Source organism: Gopherus evgoodei, chromosome 6 (genome assembly GCF_007399415.2).
Source record: "Gopherus evgoodei ecotype Sinaloan lineage chromosome 6, rGopEvg1_v1.p, whole genome shotgun sequence".
Taxonomy (NCBI): Eukaryota; Metazoa; Chordata; order Testudines; family Testudinidae; genus Gopherus; species Gopherus evgoodei.
In genome coordinates, this window is record NC_044327.1 from 94,665,078 (window position 1) to 94,687,359 (window position 22,282).

At 42.6% G+C, this 22,282-nt stretch overlaps 1 protein-coding gene across 1 annotated transcript in view; it reads left to right on the top strand.

Moving 5' to 3' along the window:
* CENPK (centromere protein K) overlaps nucleotides 1-22,282 on the top strand; it is a 43,799-nt gene that overhangs the window by 1,488 nt on the left and 20,029 nt on the right. The window contains exons 2-5 of the mRNA XM_030566516.1: nucleotides 2,075-2,101; nucleotides 8,544-8,681; nucleotides 13,683-13,739; nucleotides 17,800-17,872. Coding sequence (XP_030422376.1) covers nucleotides 2,075-2,101; nucleotides 8,544-8,681; nucleotides 13,683-13,739; nucleotides 17,800-17,872 — 295 coding nt within the window. The remainder of the gene's footprint in view (nucleotides 1-2,074; nucleotides 2,102-8,543; nucleotides 8,682-13,682; nucleotides 13,740-17,799; nucleotides 17,873-22,282) is intronic.

Below are 22,282 nucleotides of genomic sequence, written 5' to 3' on the forward strand. Positions count from 1 at the left end.
GAGAGCCACCTCTGGCACCATGTACACGGTGGGCTAGCCAGAGTCCCTAAAGAGACTGTGTGGTGCAGGGTGCCAATCCTAGCTGCCAGCGCAAACACCAAGGTGGCAGATCTCACTGGCCTTGGTAACAGCTATTCAGGAGCAACAACCAGGCACTGCAGGGAGGGGCTGATGCTTTGCCACTCTCCCTCAATCTCTGCCCATGCTTTGGAGGCTGTGATGACAGCAAAAAAAAATCCACTGGTGGCTGCATCTGAGAAATGCTGCTTTAGTTTTTTGGCTTCACTAGAGGCAGATTTCTAAATTTTGCAGGATTTCTGTTTGGCTCAAGTAGTCTCTTGAACATTTCCACTTAACCTTGCCTTCCTGGTTTCCTTTTCATTTAGCGATGATAACCTCTGAGATTCTATCCAAGCCACTTCTAGGGATTTTACTTGCTTTACTTTTAGCTTTAGAGCCATTTTTACTATCATTTTACTGAAATCTCCTTTTCCAGAGTTTAGTGTCACTGTTTTTTTGTTATTCTATCTGCGTTTTCGATGCTGAGGAATGTAGGGGTGTTGGATTTTTTGCCAAATTTCCATACTGCCAAATGTATTTAGAGAAGAAGGCTGAGAATTCCCCATTTCTCTGTAAGATTAGAGCAGATCTTAGCCACGGCAAACCATTTGCGTTTCTCATTTAGTCTGTCTTAAGGTTGGTGTGGCTTTTTTTTTGTTTTATCATCATCATCTGTAGTTTTGGTCATAAGCTTTTCTGTGTTCAAACCTGCTACTTAAAAACCATATTAATACACAGGAGATTTGCATAAATGTATGCTAATAATTCTGAAGCTGTTTGCTTTATAGCACTGTAATAATCTGTATCTGGAATTTAACAAGATGTTGGGAGGTAACACAGGTTATTTTCTGTTTGTAGGAGAGGGTAGAAGCAGCTCCTTGTCTCTATTTCTAATTGTTTGAAATCTGGAGTGTTCTACAACTACACCTCTACCCCGATATAACACGGTCCTCAGGAGCCAAAAAATCTCACCGCCTTATAGGTGAGACCACGTTATATCGGGTTTGGTCCAGTATGGCGTACTGGCCTGGACCGGCTTTCCCGGCAGTGATTTAAAGGGCCCGGTGCTCCAGCCACTGCGGGGAGCCCCTGGCCTTTTAAGTCACCACTGGAGCTACGGTGCCAGAGCCCCAGCGGGGATTTAAAAGGCCCGGTGCTCCAGCTGCTCTGGGAAGCACTGATCCCTTTAAATCACCCCCGGAGCTCTGCAGCAGGGCTCTGGGAGAGATTTAAAGGGCCCAGCGTTCCCCGCAGTGGCCAGAGCCCCATGCCCTTTAAATCACCCCTGCGGGGAGCCCCCGGCCTTTTAAGTCACCACTGGAGCTCCGGTGCCAGAGCCCCGGCCGGAATTTAAAGGGCCTGGTGCTCCAGATGCTGTGGGGAGACCCGGGCCCTTTAAATCCCCACTGGAGCTCTGGCAGTGGGGCTCGGGCGGGGATTTAAAGGGCTTGGGGCTCCCCACTGTTTTACCGCGTTATAGCTGAATTCGTGTTATCAGATCGCGTTCTATCGAGGTAGAAGTGTAGTTTGGGAACGGTCTTGTATATTTAAAAAAATATTCCTGGTATTTCCTTTTAATTATTGTCACTGCTTTCTGACTGACATACTTCTCATATGTAGTCTTCCCTTATGTTGGCATTCAGAGTAAGAATATAGAATTCTGAATCTGATACAGGATATATACTTCTATGAAGACAGTGAAACCCACTCCCTCAGTCCTGCAAGTTATTCAGTGTAGGTGGCCCCTATGTCACTAAGGAGCCTAGTTGAAGCTAATGTGATTCTGCAAGGATGCAGGGATCTGCCTACATGGAATATACAGAGGATCTAGGCCTAAATAATTATTAAAGTAGCGTGGATATAGACTTGAACTGAATTAGCTGAGCCAAAAGGATGTCATATGAAGCGGCACAGAAAGATTGTTAGCTTTGTCACAAGCCATATATTGTAAAAGAAATAGATATTATAAAACTTTAGTGGTCAATATCACTTATTTTTTGTGCTTTTGTTATAGGATAAACAAGATGAACTTTTAAAGGAGGTATGTACACTTCTGATTCATTTATTAGGTTATTTGTTAAATTTAAGTAAATTGTTTGTGGCTGTTCTACATAAAGCTAAGTTTAAAGAAAATGTTCCTTGAAGATATTAGAGGCAATCTGTCAGGTAGTTCAGGTTGAAAACTTGGGATAGATTTATTATAGGAAATAATAATAATAATAATAGAAATGTTCTTATAAATCACAAGTTTAAAATTTATTACTTTAAACTCATATATTTTTATGTTGCCATTGAATTTGTTTGCCGTTCCAAGGGGACTATAGATCTCACTATCTATGTTCTCTAGTTTTTACTTCTGAAATGATCTTTGTAGGGAAAACTAAATCCATATATATTTTTTAAACTTGGTGTCCACTGAAATATTTTAAAAAAGAACAGCAATTGTTTTTGCTCTGTTTCTTATTGAGTAATCTCACTCCTGGATTTTAGACATTTTATAGCAGCATAATTATTTTGTTTTACCTACCTTTTTTATAAATGGCAAAGTACATGTTTTCATTCATTCAAAAATGTAATGATTAATCATATTTTCTGTCCTCAGCATTCTTCTGAAGAAAGGAAGTATTAGTAATGCTTCTCATTTTACAAATGGGAAATTGAAGCACAGAGATTAAGGCTTTGATCCTTCAAACACTTACGTAGATGAGTAACTTTATCTTTGGGTGTAGACCTGAGCTCATTGAGAATTTCCATGTGCACAAAGTTAGTTATGCATAGGAGGACTAGGACTAGGCATATGTGAAGTGCCCAAGGTCACACGGGATGTCAAACTGAGATCCAAAACTCAGGACATGTCTGCACTACAAAATTAGGTTGATTTTATATGTCAACATTGAGCCTTCAATTTAAGCAAGTCGATTTTGCGTGTCCTCACTATGCTCTTTGTGTTGGCAGAGCACATTCTCACTAACAGCGCTTGTATTGACTCATGGAGCACTGCACCGTGGGTAGCTATCCCACAGTGCCTGGAGCCTAATCGAATGTTGGGTTGGGCTTGCAATGCCTCATGGGACCAAAACATTTGCGTGGTTGGCTATGGAAACATGGCATTAGCCTCCCATGATGCACTTACCTGACTCTTTCCCTCCCTTCGTGAAATCAATGGCAAACAAACCAAGCCTTTTTTGTGCCTTTTTCCCTAAGCCTGAGTTACCTGCGCAGATGCCAAAGCACAGCAAGCATGGACCCTGCTTAAGTGTACACTGTTGTTGTGAGCATTGCAAACACCTCACGCCTTATCCTGCAGTATTTGGTCAGCTGAGGCAGGAGCCGCGACGTGGAACAATGTAATGCCACCCAAGCCCTGCTGGAAGCCATGAAGCGGAGCAGTTCGCAAATGCTGGTCATGCATTTAGGGATTAATAATAAGAATTTTAGTTATAAATTGGGGACACATCAGTTGGAAGTAATAGAGGAGGAGAAGGACCTTGGAGTATTGGTTGATCACAGGATGACTATGAGCCGCCACTGTGATATGACCAGTAAAAAAGCTAATGCAGTTTTAGGATGCATCAGGCAAGGTATTTCCAGCAAAGATAAGGAGGTGTTAGTACCGTTATATAAGGCACTGGTGAGACCTCATCTGGAACACTGTGTGCAGTTCTGGTCTCCCATGTTTAAGAAGGATGAATTCAAACTGGAACAGGTTCAGAGACGGGCTATTAGGATGATCTGAGGAATGGAAAACCTGTCCTATGAAAGGAGACTCAAAGAGCTTGGCTCGTTTAGTCTAACCAAAAGAAAGTTGAGGGTGGATATGCTTGCTCTTTATAAATATATCAGAGGGATTAATATTAGGGAGGGAGAGGAATTATTTAAGCTTAGTACCAATGTGGACACAAGAACAAATGGGTATAAATTGGACGCTAGGAAGTTTAGACTCGAAATTAGACGAAGGTTTCTAACCATTAGAGGAGTGAAGTTCTGGAACAGCCTTCCAAGGGGAGTAGTGGGGGCAAAAGACATATCTGGCTTTAAGACTAAGCTTGATATGTTTATGGAAGGGATGGTATGATGGGATAGCCTAATTTTGGCAATTAATTTTGGCAATTGATCTTTGATTATCAGCAGGTAAGCATGCCTAGTGGTCTGTGATGGGATGTTAGATGGGATGGGATCTGAGTTACTGCAGAGAATTCTTTCCTGGGTGCTGGCTGGTGAGTCTTGCCCACATGCTCAGGGTTTAGCTGATCGCCATATTTGGGGTCGGGAAGGAATTTTCCTCCTGGGCAGATTGGCAGAGGCCCTGGAGGTTTTTTGCCTTCCTCTGCAGCGTGGAGCATGGGTCACTTGCTGGAGGATTCTCTGCAGCTTGTGGTCTTCAAACTACAATTTGAAGACTTCAATAACTCAGACGTAGGTTAGGGGTTTGTTATAGAAGTGGATGGGTAAGATTCTGTGGCCTGCTTTGTGCAGGGGGTCAGACTAGATGATCATAATGGTCCCTTCTGACCTTAAAGTCTATGAGTCAGTCACTCATCACCTTAACACGGTGGAGCGCTGCTTCTGGGCCTGGTAAACAAACACTGACTGGTGGGACTGCATAGTTATGAATGTGTAAGGCCACTTTCATGGAACTGTGCTAAGAGCTTTCCCCAGCCCTCAAGCGCAGCAATACTAAAACTAGAGCTGCTCTGACAGTTGGAAGCTTCCACAGTTATCGCCATTCGCTTCTCAACGCCAGACTGCTGCCGGTCAGTGGGGAATCAATTTGGAGTGAGTAAATCTACCGTGGGGTCTGTTGTGATCCAAGTTTCCAGGGCAATCAATACACTTCTGCTAAGAAGGCTAATGACTCTGGGCAACATGGAGGACATAATGTATGGTTTTGCCCCGATGGGATTCCATAACTGCATTGGGGCAATAGACGGAACATATATCCCTATCTTGGCACCAAACCATCTTGCCAAAGAGGTACTTCTCAATGGTGTTGAAAGCGCTGGTGGATCACGGGCCGTTTCACCAACATCAACGTGGGATGGTCGGGAAAGGTGTATGACGCATGCATCTTTAGAAACTCTAGTGTGTTCAGAAAGCTGCAAGCAGGAACTTTCTTTCCAGACTGCAAAATAATTATTGGTAATGTTGAAATGTCAGTTGTGATCCTGGGAGACCCAGCCTACTCCTTGCTCCCGTGGCTCATTAAGCTGTACACAGACAGCCTAGACAGCAGTAAGAAGCGGTTCAACCAGAGGCTGAGCAAATGCAGAATGGTAGTGGAATGTGCCTTTGGACATTTAAAAGCCCGGTGGTGTAGTTTGCTTATTAGGTTAGACCTCAGTGAAAGCAACATCCCATTGTTGTTGCTGTGTGCTCCATAATATCTGTGAAACAAAGGGAGAAAAGTTTCCAGCGGTGTAGAGAATTGAGGTAGATCGCCTGGCAGCCAATTTTGAGCAGCCAGACACCAGGGCAATAAGAAGAGCATATTTAGGGGCACTGCATCTCCATGAGGCTTTGAAAACTAGTTTCATTTATTCAATGACTCACAGTAATGTGACACTTATTTGTGTTGTTCCTTACCAAGATGTCCCCTTCATTTCATGTACTCCCCGGTAAACTACATCCCTGCTAACCACAGTGTGCTGAACAATTAAAGAGCCTTTTCTCCTCAATCCATTATTTTTTGTTGTGCTCACAAACACTGAGAGACAGCAAAGAAAAGTAAGATAACCTGGGGTGAAAGGGCTGATAACACGTGGGTGGGGGAGAAGGGAGACAAGGACAGCTTGCTTACAATTGCATTGCAATAACAATCAAAGGTGTGGGAATGGGCACCTTCTGGTCCTTGTACACTCTCCTGGAGTTAAGTACAAGAGATACTGGACTCTCCCCACACCCCCAGCCTTCATCCTAGGATGCCTGGGAGAGGAAGATATGGAACTGACGACGATGGCAGCAGGTTCAGCATAGGCTTCAATGGTTCTCTAGTGTCCAGCTGCCTTGAACCTCACCCAGACGCCTCAACTTGTCTGCTCCCTCATAATCTGCACCATTTTGTCCTGCGTGTCACGCTCATGTTCCCTGCATGCTCTCCTGTCCTCGCAGTCATTGTGCAGACTGTCGGACAGTGCAATCCTCCAAGCGCTGAGCTCCATCTTGTCACTCTCAGAGGCATGCATTAACTCATTGAACATGTCCTCCAGAGTCTTCTTTTTCCGCCTTCTAATCTGGGAGAGTCTCTGTTCCGGTTTGGAGGACGTGTCTATGGACAAGGTTTCAGCTGCAAAGAATACAAAACACAAAAGTAGCATTGACAGTGCGTATATTGTTTCTGATGCAAGGTTAAATCTTTTTATAAAAGAAACATCCCTCAATGCACATCCCTGCAAGCAGCAACGCAATCAGAACCGCTGGCTACTGCAAGAGTCAGTTTGCTGCTACAGCCATGGTGAGTGAGGCCATGAGGCATGGGCAAGAGGTCTTGTACTGCAGTTTTTGTTAAGACATCCTTGGAATCAATGGTTCCAACCTCAGAACAGCCCCCTTTCCCATGGCAACCTGGATGGTGCTTGAGGACAGGCACCAGTGTAAAGTCCTGTAAATAATTTGATTGTTACAAAAGCAGCATCGGGTTGGGATGGAAGGGAGACAAACAGGAAGCGTCGTGATCCCTCCCCCCACCCCCTTTTTAAAATGCTGGCTGCAATACGCGGTGATTCCTTCCAACCACAACCGGGGCAAGCTCCAGAAAGCGTGGTGGTGTGACCCAGAATTCACCAAATGGGTGGATTATTTATTGAATCGCTTGCTGTTTAAGGGCTAGCATTTAAAACTTCCCCTCGTTTCCCCTAGGTGATCACATGTGATATCACTCTCCTGAGGGAAACAGAGGCAGAAAGGGAGCAGATGCTGCAAGCGTCTGAGTCCTTATGCTGCACTGTTGTGTGCCACAGTGATGCCAGAAGAGTTAATACTGGCGTGGCACATGAAAGCATCCTACCATGGTGAATGAGATAAGGCAGCCCTTCCCAGAAATCTTCTGCAAAAGATTGCAGAGTAATTCCATGAAAGCTTCCTGGAGATCTCTGTGGAGGATTCCAGGGCAATCCCCGTGCACATAAACAGTCTTTTTTGGAAGGCACCCTCTGCATAGCTGGAGTGGCCACCGATAACCACTATCCCAATTTTTTTATTCAGATTCAGCATTAAAAATAGTATCATGTAACCCCTACAGTTTGATTGAAAATGTATGCTCACCAGAGGTGCCTTCCACAGCATCATGCTCCACCAACAATTGGTCCTGTGAGCGGATGGGCTCCACAGTTTAAAAAAAGTTCTTGGCTGTTAGGGAGACTGGATCCTCCACTTGCCTGCCATGCATTTTCCTCCTCTTCATCAATGTCCTCCTTCTTGTTGTCCGGGGCTCCTGGGAGGTATCCATGAAGCGTTTTGGAGTAGTGATGGAGTCACTACTAAGAATCGCATGCAGCTCCTCATAGAAGTGGCATGTCTGAGACGCAGAACCAGAGTGACTGTTTGCCTCCCTTGTCTTCTGGTACGCTTGCCGAAGCTCCTTTATTTTCATGCGGCACTGCTGTGTGTTCCTGGTGTAGCCCTTCTTCCCCGTGCCCCGCACAATTTTGGCATAGATGTCAGCATTTCTTCTGCTGGATCGGAATTCTGCCTTCACAGACTCTTCTTCCCACACAGCAATAATATCCACCGCCTCCTGCGTGCTCCACGCTGGAGCGTGTTTGCAGCCTTGAACATCCATAATCAGCTGTGCTGACGAGCTCTCTACACCGATTAAACAGGAAACGAAAATTCAAAAGTTCCTGGGGCTTTACACAGGCTGTTTCCTGTGTACCTGGCTGAGGTGCAGTGGAGTTGAAAGTACTCTCCAGAGCGGTCACAGTGGAGCACTGTGGTACACCTCCTGGAGGCCAATTCATTCAAGTTACATGGCACAGTGTCTACAATATCCCCATGTCGACGCTTGGATGTCGACTTAAGCACTGTGCCTCTCACAGAGGTAGCGTACAGAAGTTGATTTTACAAGCGCTTTAGGTTGGTGGAAGGGACTCGGTAGTGTAGACACATACATTATTAACTCGACCTAACGTGGCTTATGTCTAACTTTGTAGTGTAGACTAGGCCTCAGCTTAGTTCCATCCTTCCCCTCAATTCTGTTAGGCTGAAACAGTTCTGGCTTCATGTATTTCTGAACCAGACTAGCATAGTTCTTATCCTCTTGATTATTAGGGCATATATAACTATTACATTACTATCTAGTATGATTGTGTACTTTTGTAGTAATGATTGGCCCTGAAGATTATGTGGTGGCTATACTAAATGTTACCAAAAGGTGAAATATGTAGATTTTTATGGGAATCCAGAGTTCAAGTTACTCCGTGTTCTGTAATACTATGGCACTTGAAGGTTTGTGGTAACAATGACAATTATTTTCTGCTTGTTCATAGGCTGAGAAATTGGCAAAACATATGTCATCATACCAACATGATCTGGCTCCAACAATCACCAGTAATATAGTGTGCTCTGTAGATGCCAAAGAAGAACTCTTGGATGAATGTGAGGAGATATGGAGGCAGATGGAAGAGGTATGCATATCATTAGTAATAGACTAAGTTTATTGTAGGTCATCTTCAAAAGCATGTATTCTCACAGAGAAGGCTGGGAGAAAATAATGCAAAATACAGGCCAAAAGTGAAAGTGTAAATGGCACTGAGGGATCCATTATAATGTGATTTTTTTTTGTTTGCAGTATTGATGTTATGTCTATTTTTGATTAACAAAATGGAATGTAGTGTAAGTTTAAAAACAAATAAAAATATTAACTATTATTATTTGTTTGAATTAGTGCTTAGTGGGCCCAGCTGAGTTTGGGACTCCATTGTGCTAGACTCTGTGCTAGACATTGTACAAATACTAAGTAAATGAGAGAAAGACAGAGAGTGGCAGAGGTTTATAGAGTAGTGATGTTAATTGCCAAAGGTCAATGGTCAGTGGCAACACTAGGAATAGAATTCAGGTTTTCTGACTTCCAAGCCAATGCCTTAACCCATAAACTGTGCTGCCTATCCACATTTTTATTGTTACTTTAAAAAAAAAAATAGCAGAATCCCTGTCTGATGTTTTTTAATGGTTTTGAGGACTCACTATACATTCTGAAAGATGCTAATACACCCATTCTAACTCAATTGAATGTAAAAGGAGCAGTTATGTTCTAAATTATGGTACTTCGATTCTGAATGGCTTAATAGGATTTTATGTAGTATTCATACACAGTAGTGTATTATTGTGAGTATTGTGTACTGATAATAAGATAAATAAAACTATAATCCAACTAATGCACATGAATAATCTGTTCTGTCAATTTTAGTTCAAGAACTGCAGTGAAACTCCGCTATAACGCGACCTTTGGGGTCCAAAAAATCCCATTGTGCTAAATGCGGGGTCGCGGTATAGCAGGGTTTCAAATCAGTCAGGTGGTCTCCAAAGCGGTGCATTGAGGTGCACCGCCTATTGCCCCTGGTGCCTAGTGTCCAGCAGGGGAGATGAGCTGTGGGCCCCCGCCTGCCGGGGACAGAGAACTCCGGGGCTGCGGGCGCCGGTGCTCTCTGTCCCCGGCAGGTGTGGGACTGCGGCTTCCCTCCCACTTCAGGAGGAGCTGCGACACTCCGCCTGCCGGGGACAGAGAGCACCAGCGCCAGCAGCCTTGGAATTCTCTGTCCCCAGCAAGTGCGGGGCTGCAGCTTCTCTCCCCTGCCATGGTGTTGGGAACCATTGGTACAATATCATACTGTGTTATACTGTACCTTAAAGGGGAGCCAACCTGCGATCGTGTTATATGCGATTTCGCGTTTTGGGGGGCGCATTATGGCGGGATTTGACTGTACTTGCAGTATTTTCTTCAGTCATTTTTGCTCAGTTATTGACATTTTAGAAACAGGAATCACCTTTAAAAAGTCAAAATAAAAAATAGTTTAAATATTTGTGACTTACAATAAATTATGTTAAATTTATGTAAATATTGGGGGCTGTACATAAATAATGTCTAATCATAAGTATATTCTAGGACTTCCTTTTTTCTGTAGGATTCTTTACTGTATGTACATGATTTGGTATAGTGCATCACTTGGGATTAAACAAGCTGCAGGGAATAATGTCTCTTGCTTTATCAAGTACTCTTCCTAACTATCAACAGAAATATCATTCCAATTTTTTATCCGGGATGATGGGATCTCTCTTGCCACCAACTTTTCAGAACTGGAGGAGAATCCAAAAATTTTATCAGTTTACATTACACCTCACCAAAGATGTTCAGTGTAATGATTTCCCAATCTCTTTAGAACAATAAAGGAAATATTTGCACACAATTTTTGATGGCAGTTGGTAGCTGCAGCTTCCGCTTTCTTTCTCCTTTTTGTGGACATAACATCACTAATGCACATAGTATGCTGTATCAGGTAATAGTAGAGAGCTAATGATTAGCATATTACATGCTCAGATTATGTGGTTTATCATCTAACATTCCATTTATTTTATAATCATTTTCACCCTTTATTACATAGCAAAATATAATATGTTTTATTATTTATTTCCAAACTATTAAGGATGAAGTTTCGAAACCACTGCTTGAGTCATGTAGTGTTTGGGAGAAAATATGCAGTTCTCAGGGGAAACTGACATATAACTTAATAGTGAAAGATGCTGTAGGCCCATTACTAACTTCTTGGAATATTATGCACCTCTTTATCCCATAGTGGGGTCCACCTATGAAGACAATAGGAAAATGTTCACATAATGTGAGACATTTTGTCTAAGGGCCCATGCATGAGCCAAGGTCGGTCATTTCCCTCAACTATAGAAACTAAAATGACTAAATGAGAGTATGAGACCTGAAAAAGAGCTCTGCGTGGCTTGAAAGCTTGTCTCTTTCACCAATAGAAGTTGGTCCAATAAAAGATATTCTCTCACCAACCTTGTCTCTCTAAATGAGGGTATTGTCAATCACCAAGGCAAAAATCTCTCATAATTTGCATGTGTATAAACCTCTTTCTCCCTCCCAACCTAGCTTAAAAAAATCCCCAAGTTACTAGGCAAGAGTCATACGCTGCTCTCCTATGCAGTATTTCAGTCCCAAACTAACTGTAAACATTGTGTTTCTTGTAAATCACATATACCATGAACAGCTTTTTCACCCCAAATTAGAATCTGCACATTTGTTTGCATTGTGAGTTACATCTATGTCCTCCAAATTAAGGAGATAAGAATTTTGTTGGTTTTCATTGTAAATAATTGTTGCATTTTAACAGTAATAGAAATTGTATGCCACAAGTAGGAAGAAATGTTAAAAAATATAAACCAGGGTATAACTGTGGTATATTTTTTAAAAAATGCTTAAAAGGGGGGAATCCCAGTTGATAATAGGAGCAAATAGTGCAATACAACCAGTGAAATGAATCTAATTTTAAAAGCCTCCCATAAGAAATAGATTAAAGAAATGTGTTTGTACACCATCACCATCTACTGGATACTAAGGGAAACAGCAGAGAAATTAAGCTGAAATCTGAGCACTCATTTGTCACATGTCCAGTAGGAATCAGAAGATGGACCCCTCCGACCAGCCCTGAAATTAGGATATATAAAACTGAAGTTACCATGTGCTCAAGAGACTTGACTGAACCCAACACAAGCAGCTGCAGAATCCTAAATGCATCTAACACCTGAACCACCTGGGTGGAAAAGACTATCCCTCCATCCCAGGGCTAAGAGGATAAAAAGAAATGCTGAGATTTAATTTCAAAGATTGTATTTTCCCTTATGGTCTTTAATATAAATGCCTGTAGGTTATCTTGCTGAGCTTTCACTCTCTAGCGAGAGCTCAAGTAACCATATTTTAGATTTTAACTCCTATGTAAGTCCATGCAAATTGATCTAAAACAGGGGTTCTCAGACTGAGGGTTGTGAGCTACATGGGGGGTTGTGAGCTGTCAGCCTCCATCCCAAACCCTGCTTCACCTCCAGCATTTATAATAGTATTAAATATTTTAAAAGTGTTTTTAATTTATAAGGGGGGTTGCACTCAGATTTTTGCTGTGTGAAAGGGGGTCACCAGTACAAAAGTTTGAGAATCACTGGCCTAAAAGATATTGAAAAGAATTTTTATGCAATTGCTTTTAATATTCGAAATTTATCCCATGTGGACCAATCCTGTCAAAATGTAGTAACCATATTCTTAAAAGGGGTCTTAAAGACAAGTGCATTCTTGGAAGTATGATAAATGTGTGAGGAACTGAGAATTTATGACTGTAAGTAAATGGAATAAGAATCTTGGTAATTTGCATTGCCTATATTTGACTGTTGATGGTATGTTAGTGTGGTACAGGGTCAATTAATAAATTATTGGTTGGTTAAAAATAAGTAAATGTGCTGATTTGAGAAATACTGTTCAAGTTAAAAGTTAACCTGAAAAAACCTGTGTTAAAACTAGTAAGCTAGCTCTCTCTGTACTCAATAAAAGGAGTTATCCTACTGGATTATCTTATATATTGGCAAACCGAGTTTGTTAGATTTCAGCTTTAAAATGTAACTGGCACCCTGGCAAATTCATAAAATGACCCCCTTTCATGCTTTTGTCTGCACCTTGGAAAATTGGGCCATTTGTGTTCAAATCATTTTTTCTCAATGTATGAGGCATGCTGCCCTGGTGAGGGTGCAGAAGTCTACAGGGGATGTGGACAGATGTTTTCGGTTGCTTTCCAGTCTTAGCTTTCATGAAAAATAAGTCTTTCGCTGTTATGCTAGTCAATAAAACTTTGAAATGTGACTCCAGTGTAATTGAGGCAGCAATGTCTGTCCAAGTTTCCAAAGAACCAGAAAGAATAGCTTTACAAGAATTGTCCCATTCATTTCAGTGAGTGCTAACTCAGATGCCAGTGAGGATATTTTGTATGCCAACATCATTAACAATTCCGTGAATTATCAAAGCAGGTGAGAAAGGATAGGATGTATCATAGCATAAAGATTTAAGATATGGATAGAGCTTGAACAACTCACAGTGTGATTGAAGCAGGACATGATTTGAATGCTGAACTTCTTCAGGAAAACAAAGACAAAGTCTGGGAAGTGCTGGTTTAAAGTGTGAGCCATCGCTGCTGATTCACTAACTTCCCTCTCAGTTCTTTTCCCAATCAGTCTTGTCCCCACTTTTCTTTCTTAGTTTCCCCTTCAGTCCTGTCTGTGAGCCTCCCTTTCCCACCTGATCCCCGTGTATTCAGAACTCTGTCTTTCTCCTACTCAGACATTTCCCAGCTATTGTCTCTCTTTCCAGGTGGCCAACCGTCTTTTTGTAGTGCCTCCACTTCCACTTCTTCAGTTAGTGAAGGTCCAGCCCTATCCTTTTTGTTGTGATCTGCTGTTGAAACATTCTGACATTGTCCTCTCAGGCATGGCCTCCAGCAACATGGTGGGAGCCATGTTAATACTTCTAACTATAAAACAACAACATTATTTTGGAGGAATTTTAAATCGCTATTTGGTTGGCCTAAGAAGGGGAGGAATGATAAGTAATCACTGTTTTTTCTCTTTCTACTAAGTGTCAGAGCAAGCTAACACTGCTAGGAATAGAAACACTTCCAGAATCAGATGCTCAGGTAAGTCCATCTTTTCTGTACTCAGTGTATAGGCGCTGACTCTGTGGGTGCTCCGGGGCTGGAGCACCCACAGGGAAAAATTGCTGGGTGCTCTGCTCCTACCGGCAGCTCCCTGCCCCAGCTTACCTCTGCCTCCTCCTCTGAGCGCGCCACTTCTCCCCCTAGCTCCAGTGCTTGCCACCGGGAAACAGCAAGAGCTGGGAGGGAGGAGAGAAGAAGGGGAATGCGGCGCACTCAGGGAAAAGGCAGGCCGGGGCGCAGATTTGGGGAAGGAGTCCAATAGGGGCAGGGAGGAGGCGGGGGCGGGGCAGGGTGCGAGCACCTACCGGCCCTGGGAAAAGTTGGCGCCTATGACTCAATGGACAATTTTTTGTTTTCTATCAGACAAATACCAATTATCTTGCTTTTCTGGGAAATAGGTGAACATTCTTCACTTACCTTATACAAAGTTGTCTACTTTATCCTTATTGACCCTATTAATAATGTGTGACCGTTTTAATAATGGGTTCTCTCAAGCAGTAAAAAGCTGACCTTAATTTGTCAATTCCTGATATTTTTATTATGTGAACTTGGCTGATGATTCATGGTGCATCTTAATCTTGAATTTTTTAGCTGAGCGAAAGCCGAATTTGAGTCTGCCTTACCTTTTATGGAATGCATGATCATCACAGTAGCTTTTGTACTTAAATCTACACTTCATTTTTTACTAAATTACATTTTATAAAAAAAATTAAAACGCCTGTACCTATTTTAGTATATTTAAATGCTCCAGAAATAGAGGAAATTATTACTGTTTCATCTCTCCTGCAACTGGGAACAGCAAACATTTTGATAAATGGAAGTGAAGATTCTTTAGCTTCATTTTTCACATGATCTCCTGAAATGGTATTTTGTGTTTTCCAGCTTCAGTTTCTCAGTGTATCTCAACAGCAGCAGTACACTAGGGGGCTGAACACTACTATAATAAAGCTCTGTTAAATCAGAGAAGTAGTCCTTTTTTACACAGATACGAATATGTAGGCCCTTAAGCATAAAGTGAAGACTTTAAAGTTTAGATTTTGAATTGCTATAAGATAAGAGGTAGTATACTTAAATGTTATAAAAGTTGTCATGGATGCTACTAACCTGTGATCTATGACCTGCATTGGCTGCCTGTTAGTTTCCAGATTGATTTTTAAGTTGTTGGTTTTGATTTAGAAAAGAATGGGATCTACCTGTCAAAGAAACCACCTCTCTCTCTCTCCATGACATTACTGCCACAGTTTTGGTCAGCAGAGGCATGTGAGCTGAAGACTTTTCATCAGTGATCTGGAAGTAAATCTGAAATCACTGCTGATAATATTTGCAGATGACCATGATTGTTGGAGTGATAAATAATAATGATGAGGACAAGGGAGTCATACAGAACATTCTGGATCCCTTGGTAAGCTAGGCCCATTCAGACAAAATGCACTTTAATACAGCCAAATGCAAAGCTCGACAGCTTAAGAACAAAGCCATACCTACAGAATGGGGTAGGAGACTGTATCCTGGAAAATGGTGACACTGAAAAGGATTTAAGGGTCGGAATGGACAAAGCAGTTCAACATGAGCTCCTAGTGTGGTGGTGATGCAAAAAGAGCTAATCCGAGCCTGGGCTGTATAAGCAGTGTTGTAGAAGTGGGGAGGTGGTTTTACCTCTGTATATGGCCTTGGTGAAACTGGTGATAGAGTACTGTATACAGTTCTGTTGACCAGATTTTAAATGAAATGTTGACAAATTGAAGAGGGTGCAGAGAATAGCCACAAAAATTATTTAAGGCTATGGAAAATGTTTTACACTGAGAGATTTAAAGAGCTCAATCTGTTTAGTTTATCAGCCAGAAGATCGAGAGGTGACTTAATTATAGTGTACAAGTACCATCTGTCATAAACAGATGGTAAAGGGTAATGTCTCTTGTACCTGTAAAGGGTTAACTAGCTCAGTAAACCTGGAACACCTGACCAGAGGACCAATCAGGAAACAAGATACTTTCAAATCTCGGTGGAGGGAAGCCTTTGTTTGTGTTTTTTGGGTCTTTGCTTTGTTCTCTCTGAGGGCCAGGAGAGGCCAGATATGATTGATTTTTTTTTTTATTTCTTGTGTAAGACCCAAGGGGAGGGGGTCTGCACTCACCAGGGAATTGGTGGGAGAAAGGAGAGAAGGGGGGGAGGTGAATTTCCTCTCTGTTTTAAGATTCAAGGAGTTGAATCACAGGGATCTCCCAGTGTTACCCAGGGAGGGGAGAATCTGGGAGGAAGAGGAGGGGCAAATGGTTTATTTCCCTTTATGTGAGACCCAAGGGGTTTTGGGTCTTGGTGTCCCCAGGGAAGGGTTTGGGGGCCAGAAACTGCCTCAAAACACTATATTTTTGGCTGGTGGCAGCTCTATCATTTCTAAGCTAGTAATTAAGCTTAGAGGGGTTCATGCAGGTACCCCATCTTTTGGACACTAAGGTTCAGAGTGGGGATACTACCTTGACACCATCACAGGAGGAAAAATCAGGTGCTAGAAGTACTTTAATCTAGTGGAGAATGGCTGGAAGCTGAAGCCAGACAAATTCTAATTTTAACAGTGAGAATGACAACCATAGGAACCAACTACCAAAGGAAGTGGTGGATTCTCCATCTTCTGTTGTAATTAGACCAAGACAGGATGTCTTTCTGGAAGATATGCTTTAGCCAGCTACAAGTTATGCTTTAGTCAAATACAAGTTATTAGATTCAGTACAGGAGTAACTGGGTAAAATCAATAGTTTATGGTACACAGGTCAGATTAGATCAGCATTTCTCAAATGCAGCCACCAGGGGCTTTTCTTGTGGCCACAGCATCCTGGGCTGTGATTTTTTTGAGGAGAGGAAGGAGAGGCAAAGCACCAGCTCTTCCCCTGGGCTGCCTGCAGGCGTTGGTCCCTACTGCCTTCCAGAGCCACAAACACTGTAGGAGCAAGCAACCAGTATGAGTTCCCCACCTTCCCAGCTGCAGTGTGTCTCGGGCTTCAGGCTTCCGCCCTGGGGTGGTGGGCAGCAGACTCTGTCCCCCAGCCACAGGACTTTGGGCTCCATGCCTGGACTCACGCCCCATCATCACCTTGACCCCCGGTGCTTCCTCCAGACCCCGATTGCCCTGGCCCCCCTGCCTCCTTATCTGCCTCCTCATCCAGGGCGTAATTTGTCTCCCAGTATACCAGGGCTCAGTAAGTCTGCTGTGAAAAGTGATATCAACAAACATACAAATATCACTTTTCACAATAGCAGACTTACTAACTAGCAATCTAAAAAAAATAATAATAATATGCAAAGCACCTTATTTTTGTTTCTATTCTGTTTAAGTCCAGTAAAGAATAGAGACAACTCTACAGTATTTTTATTATTAAGTCTGCCAAAAAAAAACTCTCCGTAAATAAATTACAATGATCTGGACATGTATATATGCATAGTTATTCATTTTTCCTGAAGTTCCTTAAGTATTTTAGGAAAAATTTTCAGAGCTGCAACCAGCAAGAGTTGGTGGCTGGACTCTAAGGCCACCAAAAAATACGTTGTGAGAACCCCTGGATTAGATAATCTAATGGTCCCTTCTGACAGCCCAAATTTGTCACTTTTCAGAGCATGCTGGAAATGGAAGATAGCTTCAGCTGGGTGTGGGACTCTGGGGATTGTGTGGGGGTTGATTGATGTCAGTTCTATTTATGTTGTCACTCTTATTTGAGTGGATCTGGTGGAATTGATAGGTCTCTTAGTGTATTTTTTAAACATTGTCAAGGGCACTCAGAGCACTGGATTGGGTGATCTTTTGTTTTATTCTGTATAAATCTAAATAATTAACTTCTAAGTAGTTGTACATTATCAAAACAAATAGACTAAGCAGTAGAGATTCTAAAAACTAGTAAAATGTGCTCCATTGTATCTTCCAGATTCTTCCTCATGGAATATTAAATCATTTTTTTACCATGTTCTGTCTCATTTTATTCAAATACTATTCAGCACATTTCAAGAGTTAGTTTTTAAATACTCTTTTTTTTTCCTTATTGTTTTACAGCTTTCATTGTTAATGATGCGAGTGAAGGCTTTAACAGCAGAGTATAATCAGTGGCAGAAACGAAGTCCTGAAAGTAAGGATTTTTATTAATATTTTTATAGACTTTGTTTAAAACCAAAGTTTATATGATTATCTTGGATTTACAACACATCGTTCATCCAAGCATTTGAGTGTGCATATGTAGAATATTTATATTGCATCGATCATCACACCTAGGTACCTTGCAGAAATCAAAATGAACTACAGTACTGCCTACAATAGTGTCCTTCCACTTTTGTGTCTGTGCTTTCTTCCTTGTAGCACCGACATCTGAGTTAGCACCTGTTGCAATGATTGAGGCAGTTCACAACTTAGAACTACTGCTTCTCTCTCTAAGCCTATCTGCACTACCACTTATGTCAGCAAAATTTCTCTGAGGGGTGTGAAAAAACACACCTCTGAGCGACATAAGTTTCACTGGCATAAGTGGTCATTGCACAGCACAATGTCAGTGGGAGAGCTTTTTCCCGTCAGCATAAAGCAGCTACATGAGAAATCTTGCAGTGGCACAGCTGAATCAGTACAGCTGTGTCGTTGTAAGCTCTCTAGTGTAAATATAGCCTAACACTCCCTTTCATAGGATGGGATTTGTTGGTGTTCAGTACTCCTAAAAATCAGGCCACCAAAGAGAGGAATAATATTGCAGGAGGTTATCAATAAGCCTCTATAGCAATTTCTGAAGGGCCTCCATCAAGAATTCTGGTCCTTAGTTATAGAAATTACAGGAGCATTCTGGCAGAAAACTGTTGCTGTTGAGGGTTTTATAGGTAACCAATACCTTGCAATGCATACAGTGTTGGATTCAGAAGCAGTGTAAAACATTTATTATGTGTGTATGGTGCGTTCCTGTTGGCCCGCTCCAGTCAAGAGGTGGACTGTCATAGTGTCTACTAGCTGAAGTTTTCAAGATAACTTTGAGGGTAACTCAATTACAGTGCATTACAATATCCTTTTTGGATTTAGAGTTCAGACACCAGGCCAAACAAAGATAAGAGACACTTTGTGACATTACAGCATTCTGGGAATTCAAAAGCAGTTACTGATCCAGTAATTCCATAACATTTGCAGATCCCCTGAGATAAAGGGTATGCATCCTTCCTGTGTTCTTAGCAGTTATCAGACAAAACATTCATAGCCCTATCAGTTCTTCAAGGTGCACTCTTCTACCCACTAGCTTCAGCACCATTTGGTCTGAATTGAATGTAGTTAACTTGAGTTTACCAAATACCCTAATTTGGCCAGGCATTGGAAAAGCAAGATCCAGCAGAATCTATTGAACAAGAAGACACAAACTGAATATCTCTGATGGTACTATAGCCCAAAATGTCATCTTATTCTCCTCAATGAAAGATTGGCTCTGGATAGAACAGATGAATTCTTAATCTGCAAAGATCATTTTTCTATACAAACTTATTTTAGAACTTGTCTACATGAAGAGATTTAGCAGCATAATTATACTGGTATAGCTCTCCTCGTGCACACATGGAATAAGAGTGCTTTTTCTATCATAGAATATCAGGGTTGGAAGGGACCTCAGGAAGTCATCTAGTCCAACCCCCTGCTCAAAGCGGGACTAACCCCAGACAGATTTTTGCCCCAGATCCCCAAATGGCCCCCTCAAGGATTGAACTCTCAACCCTGGGTTTAGCAGCCAATGCTTGAACCACTGAACTATTCCAGGTTAGCTTATGTTGCTTCCAAAGTGATTGGATCACAATGCAAACTGCGTATCATGGTTTTCAACAGTTTATAACTCAGCAATATCTGAACAGATTGTAATAGGAATAGCAATAGACACCTCTCCTCCTCTGTTAAATTTCAGGCACTTATGGTGTACCTTGGAAGTAATGAAAACAATTACAATGGGAAGTACTAGACAACCTTAATTTAGGTGTTGTTACTGCTCCTTATGTAATATCAACTGAATAAATATTAAATATAATGTTTTTTTTTAACTTTCCACAAGACACCATAGCTTTGATTTTATACTATTGTGCTGGGTACGAGTCCTAGTCATGGACCAAGACCTCATTGTGCTAGGCACTGTACAAACACAGAACAAAAGTACAGTCTCTACCCCAAAGAGCTTAGAGCTAAATAAATATAAGACAAAGTAACAGATGGATACAGACAGATGCAGAAGTACAAGAAATCAATGGGACTACGTTGGTCCTACTGGGATCTAGGAAGTGGGCGCCCACTGCTAAAGGACCTCCCCACAGCCTAAGGGGAGGATCCACTGGGCCTGGAAGCCAAATGATTCTGGGGGACAACTAATGAAATAACGGGGACAGAAGTGCAGTCAAAGGGTCAAATGAAGGGAACCTGACGGGGACACAGAGCAGAGAACCCCGGACAGCACCCACTGCTCCTTGAAGGCATCAGGGGAGCCAGTGGAATCCGCCCAGAGGAACTCTGCCCGGATGTGTGAACGGACAGAGGATTGCAAGTAGGCCACACAGTCAAAGGAGACCCCATTGGCCAGCCTCCTCTCCCTTGTTTTATAGATGTCCATTTTAGCCAGGGCCAAGAGGAGATTGTCTAGGAGGTCCCTTGACTTCGTGGGGCCACAGATAGGAAGTGCATAAATAAGAAGGTGAGGGGAAAAGTGCAACCAAAAACATAACAGGATGTCTAAAAGGAGCCAGAATAGGGGCTGCAACCTGGCACAGTCCAGGTAAACGTGCTCCAGGTTCTCCCTCACGGTGCAGAAGGGGCAAGTGTCCAGAATGGGGGTAAACTGCGCCAGATGCACGCGTGTGCTCACTGCCCCGTGAAGGAGCCACCAACTGATATCCCCAGTGGGCTTCGGGACCAGGGTAGAGTATAGGCTAGCCCACCAGGGTGCCTCACTCTTGAAAGGTGGCAGGAGCGCCCATCACTTCGTGTCGGGGTGGGACACGAGGGTGAGGAAGTGAAGGGTGTGGAACATGAGCATGTATAGATGTTTTCTTGGCGCAGTCTGGAATCGAACGACTGCAAGTCCTGCAGCAGGCTCACAGTGAAGGGGCAGGGGGGCCGGTTGGGTCCACGGGGCAGGGGCCTGATGAAAAGGTCCGGAGGGCCTGGGGTGGAGGGTGGGTTGGGTGTGCCCTTTCGCAGGACGTGGTCAAGGTGGGCCCGAGCAGTGGGCGACAAAGTGGCCCTCACCTCCTGAAGTACGCGCTGACAAGTACGAGGCCTGGAGAGCCCCATGTGCTGAGCGAGCGTCAGGGGGTCCAGCCAGTCTCCCCGGTCGTAGTCCAGGAGGTCTCCGACTCTCCTGACTTCTGCAAGGACCAACCTCTGGCGCACCGAGGGGGACTCCACTACCCACACACGGAGTTGGGGATTGTGTAGCAGGAGCTCCATGAGGAGATCTGCTCTCTCGGTGGCCACCAAGGACCTGGTCGCTGAGAACAGCTTCCAGGTCTGGAGGAGGTCCTGGTAGAAGACAAACAGCCCGGAGAGGTTTTGCAGAAGACTTCTCGGATGGAGATAAAGGAGCTGCCGGTCGTATCAGAGCCCTCGGAAGCGGCACAGGAAGGCATGCACCAGTACTCTCCACGCTGGACTACCTGCACCATAAAGGTGGTAGGCAGTGGTCACAGTATACCAGCAACCTAACCATCTCTTCCTAAACATGCTACTTTTTTTTCTCTTTATATACAGGGTGATAAGACTTTACATAATAGGAAAGCATAAGTAGTTTGTTTGGTCTGGGGACCTGTCTCTAGCAGTGGTCAGTTCCAAATGTTTAAGACAAAAGAGTAGACCAAAATTAGATCAATTGTACCAAATTGTGCAATGCTGTCCTATGGGGCAGTCTTTCTTCTTGGCCACTGCTGATGATCATCCTTGTAACATAAGGATTGCAAGCACTTTTAATTTTTATTTTTGCTAAGATAAATGCTGATGTTTTTGTACTATAAATATTTAATCATTTTTAAAATCTTAAGCTATTTGTGTTACAAAAATAGATTCTTGTGGCAGTAAATATTTTTAGCATTATATTTGAGTATTAGTTGGCTCATAATGTTCTAATTTATTTGTACCTGGTTAGATTTCTTATTACATATGTTAATTTTATAGTACAGAAATTATGTGTATATAATGTATCAATAACCTCAAGAAACAAGGTGGGTGAGGGAATATTACTTCACCTACCTTGTCTCTTCAGTATCCTGGGACCAACACAGCTACAACTATATTCCATACAATATATATATACCTTATCCTTTTACAGTCTTGGCTTTCTCTTATTACTTATAATTCTCTTTTGAGCCACTTCGTTGGAGGTGGGGGTTAACTTTAAGAGATGTCATAAGATTATGGCCATTATATGAAAATAAAGAACTGCCATGCTTTCACTGTTCTGTGTCCATCTGGAATTTTCTCAGTGTATCTATTCCTCACTGTGTGAGAGAAGATGCTTTGTTAATAGAAAACGCTGTCTGAATGATGC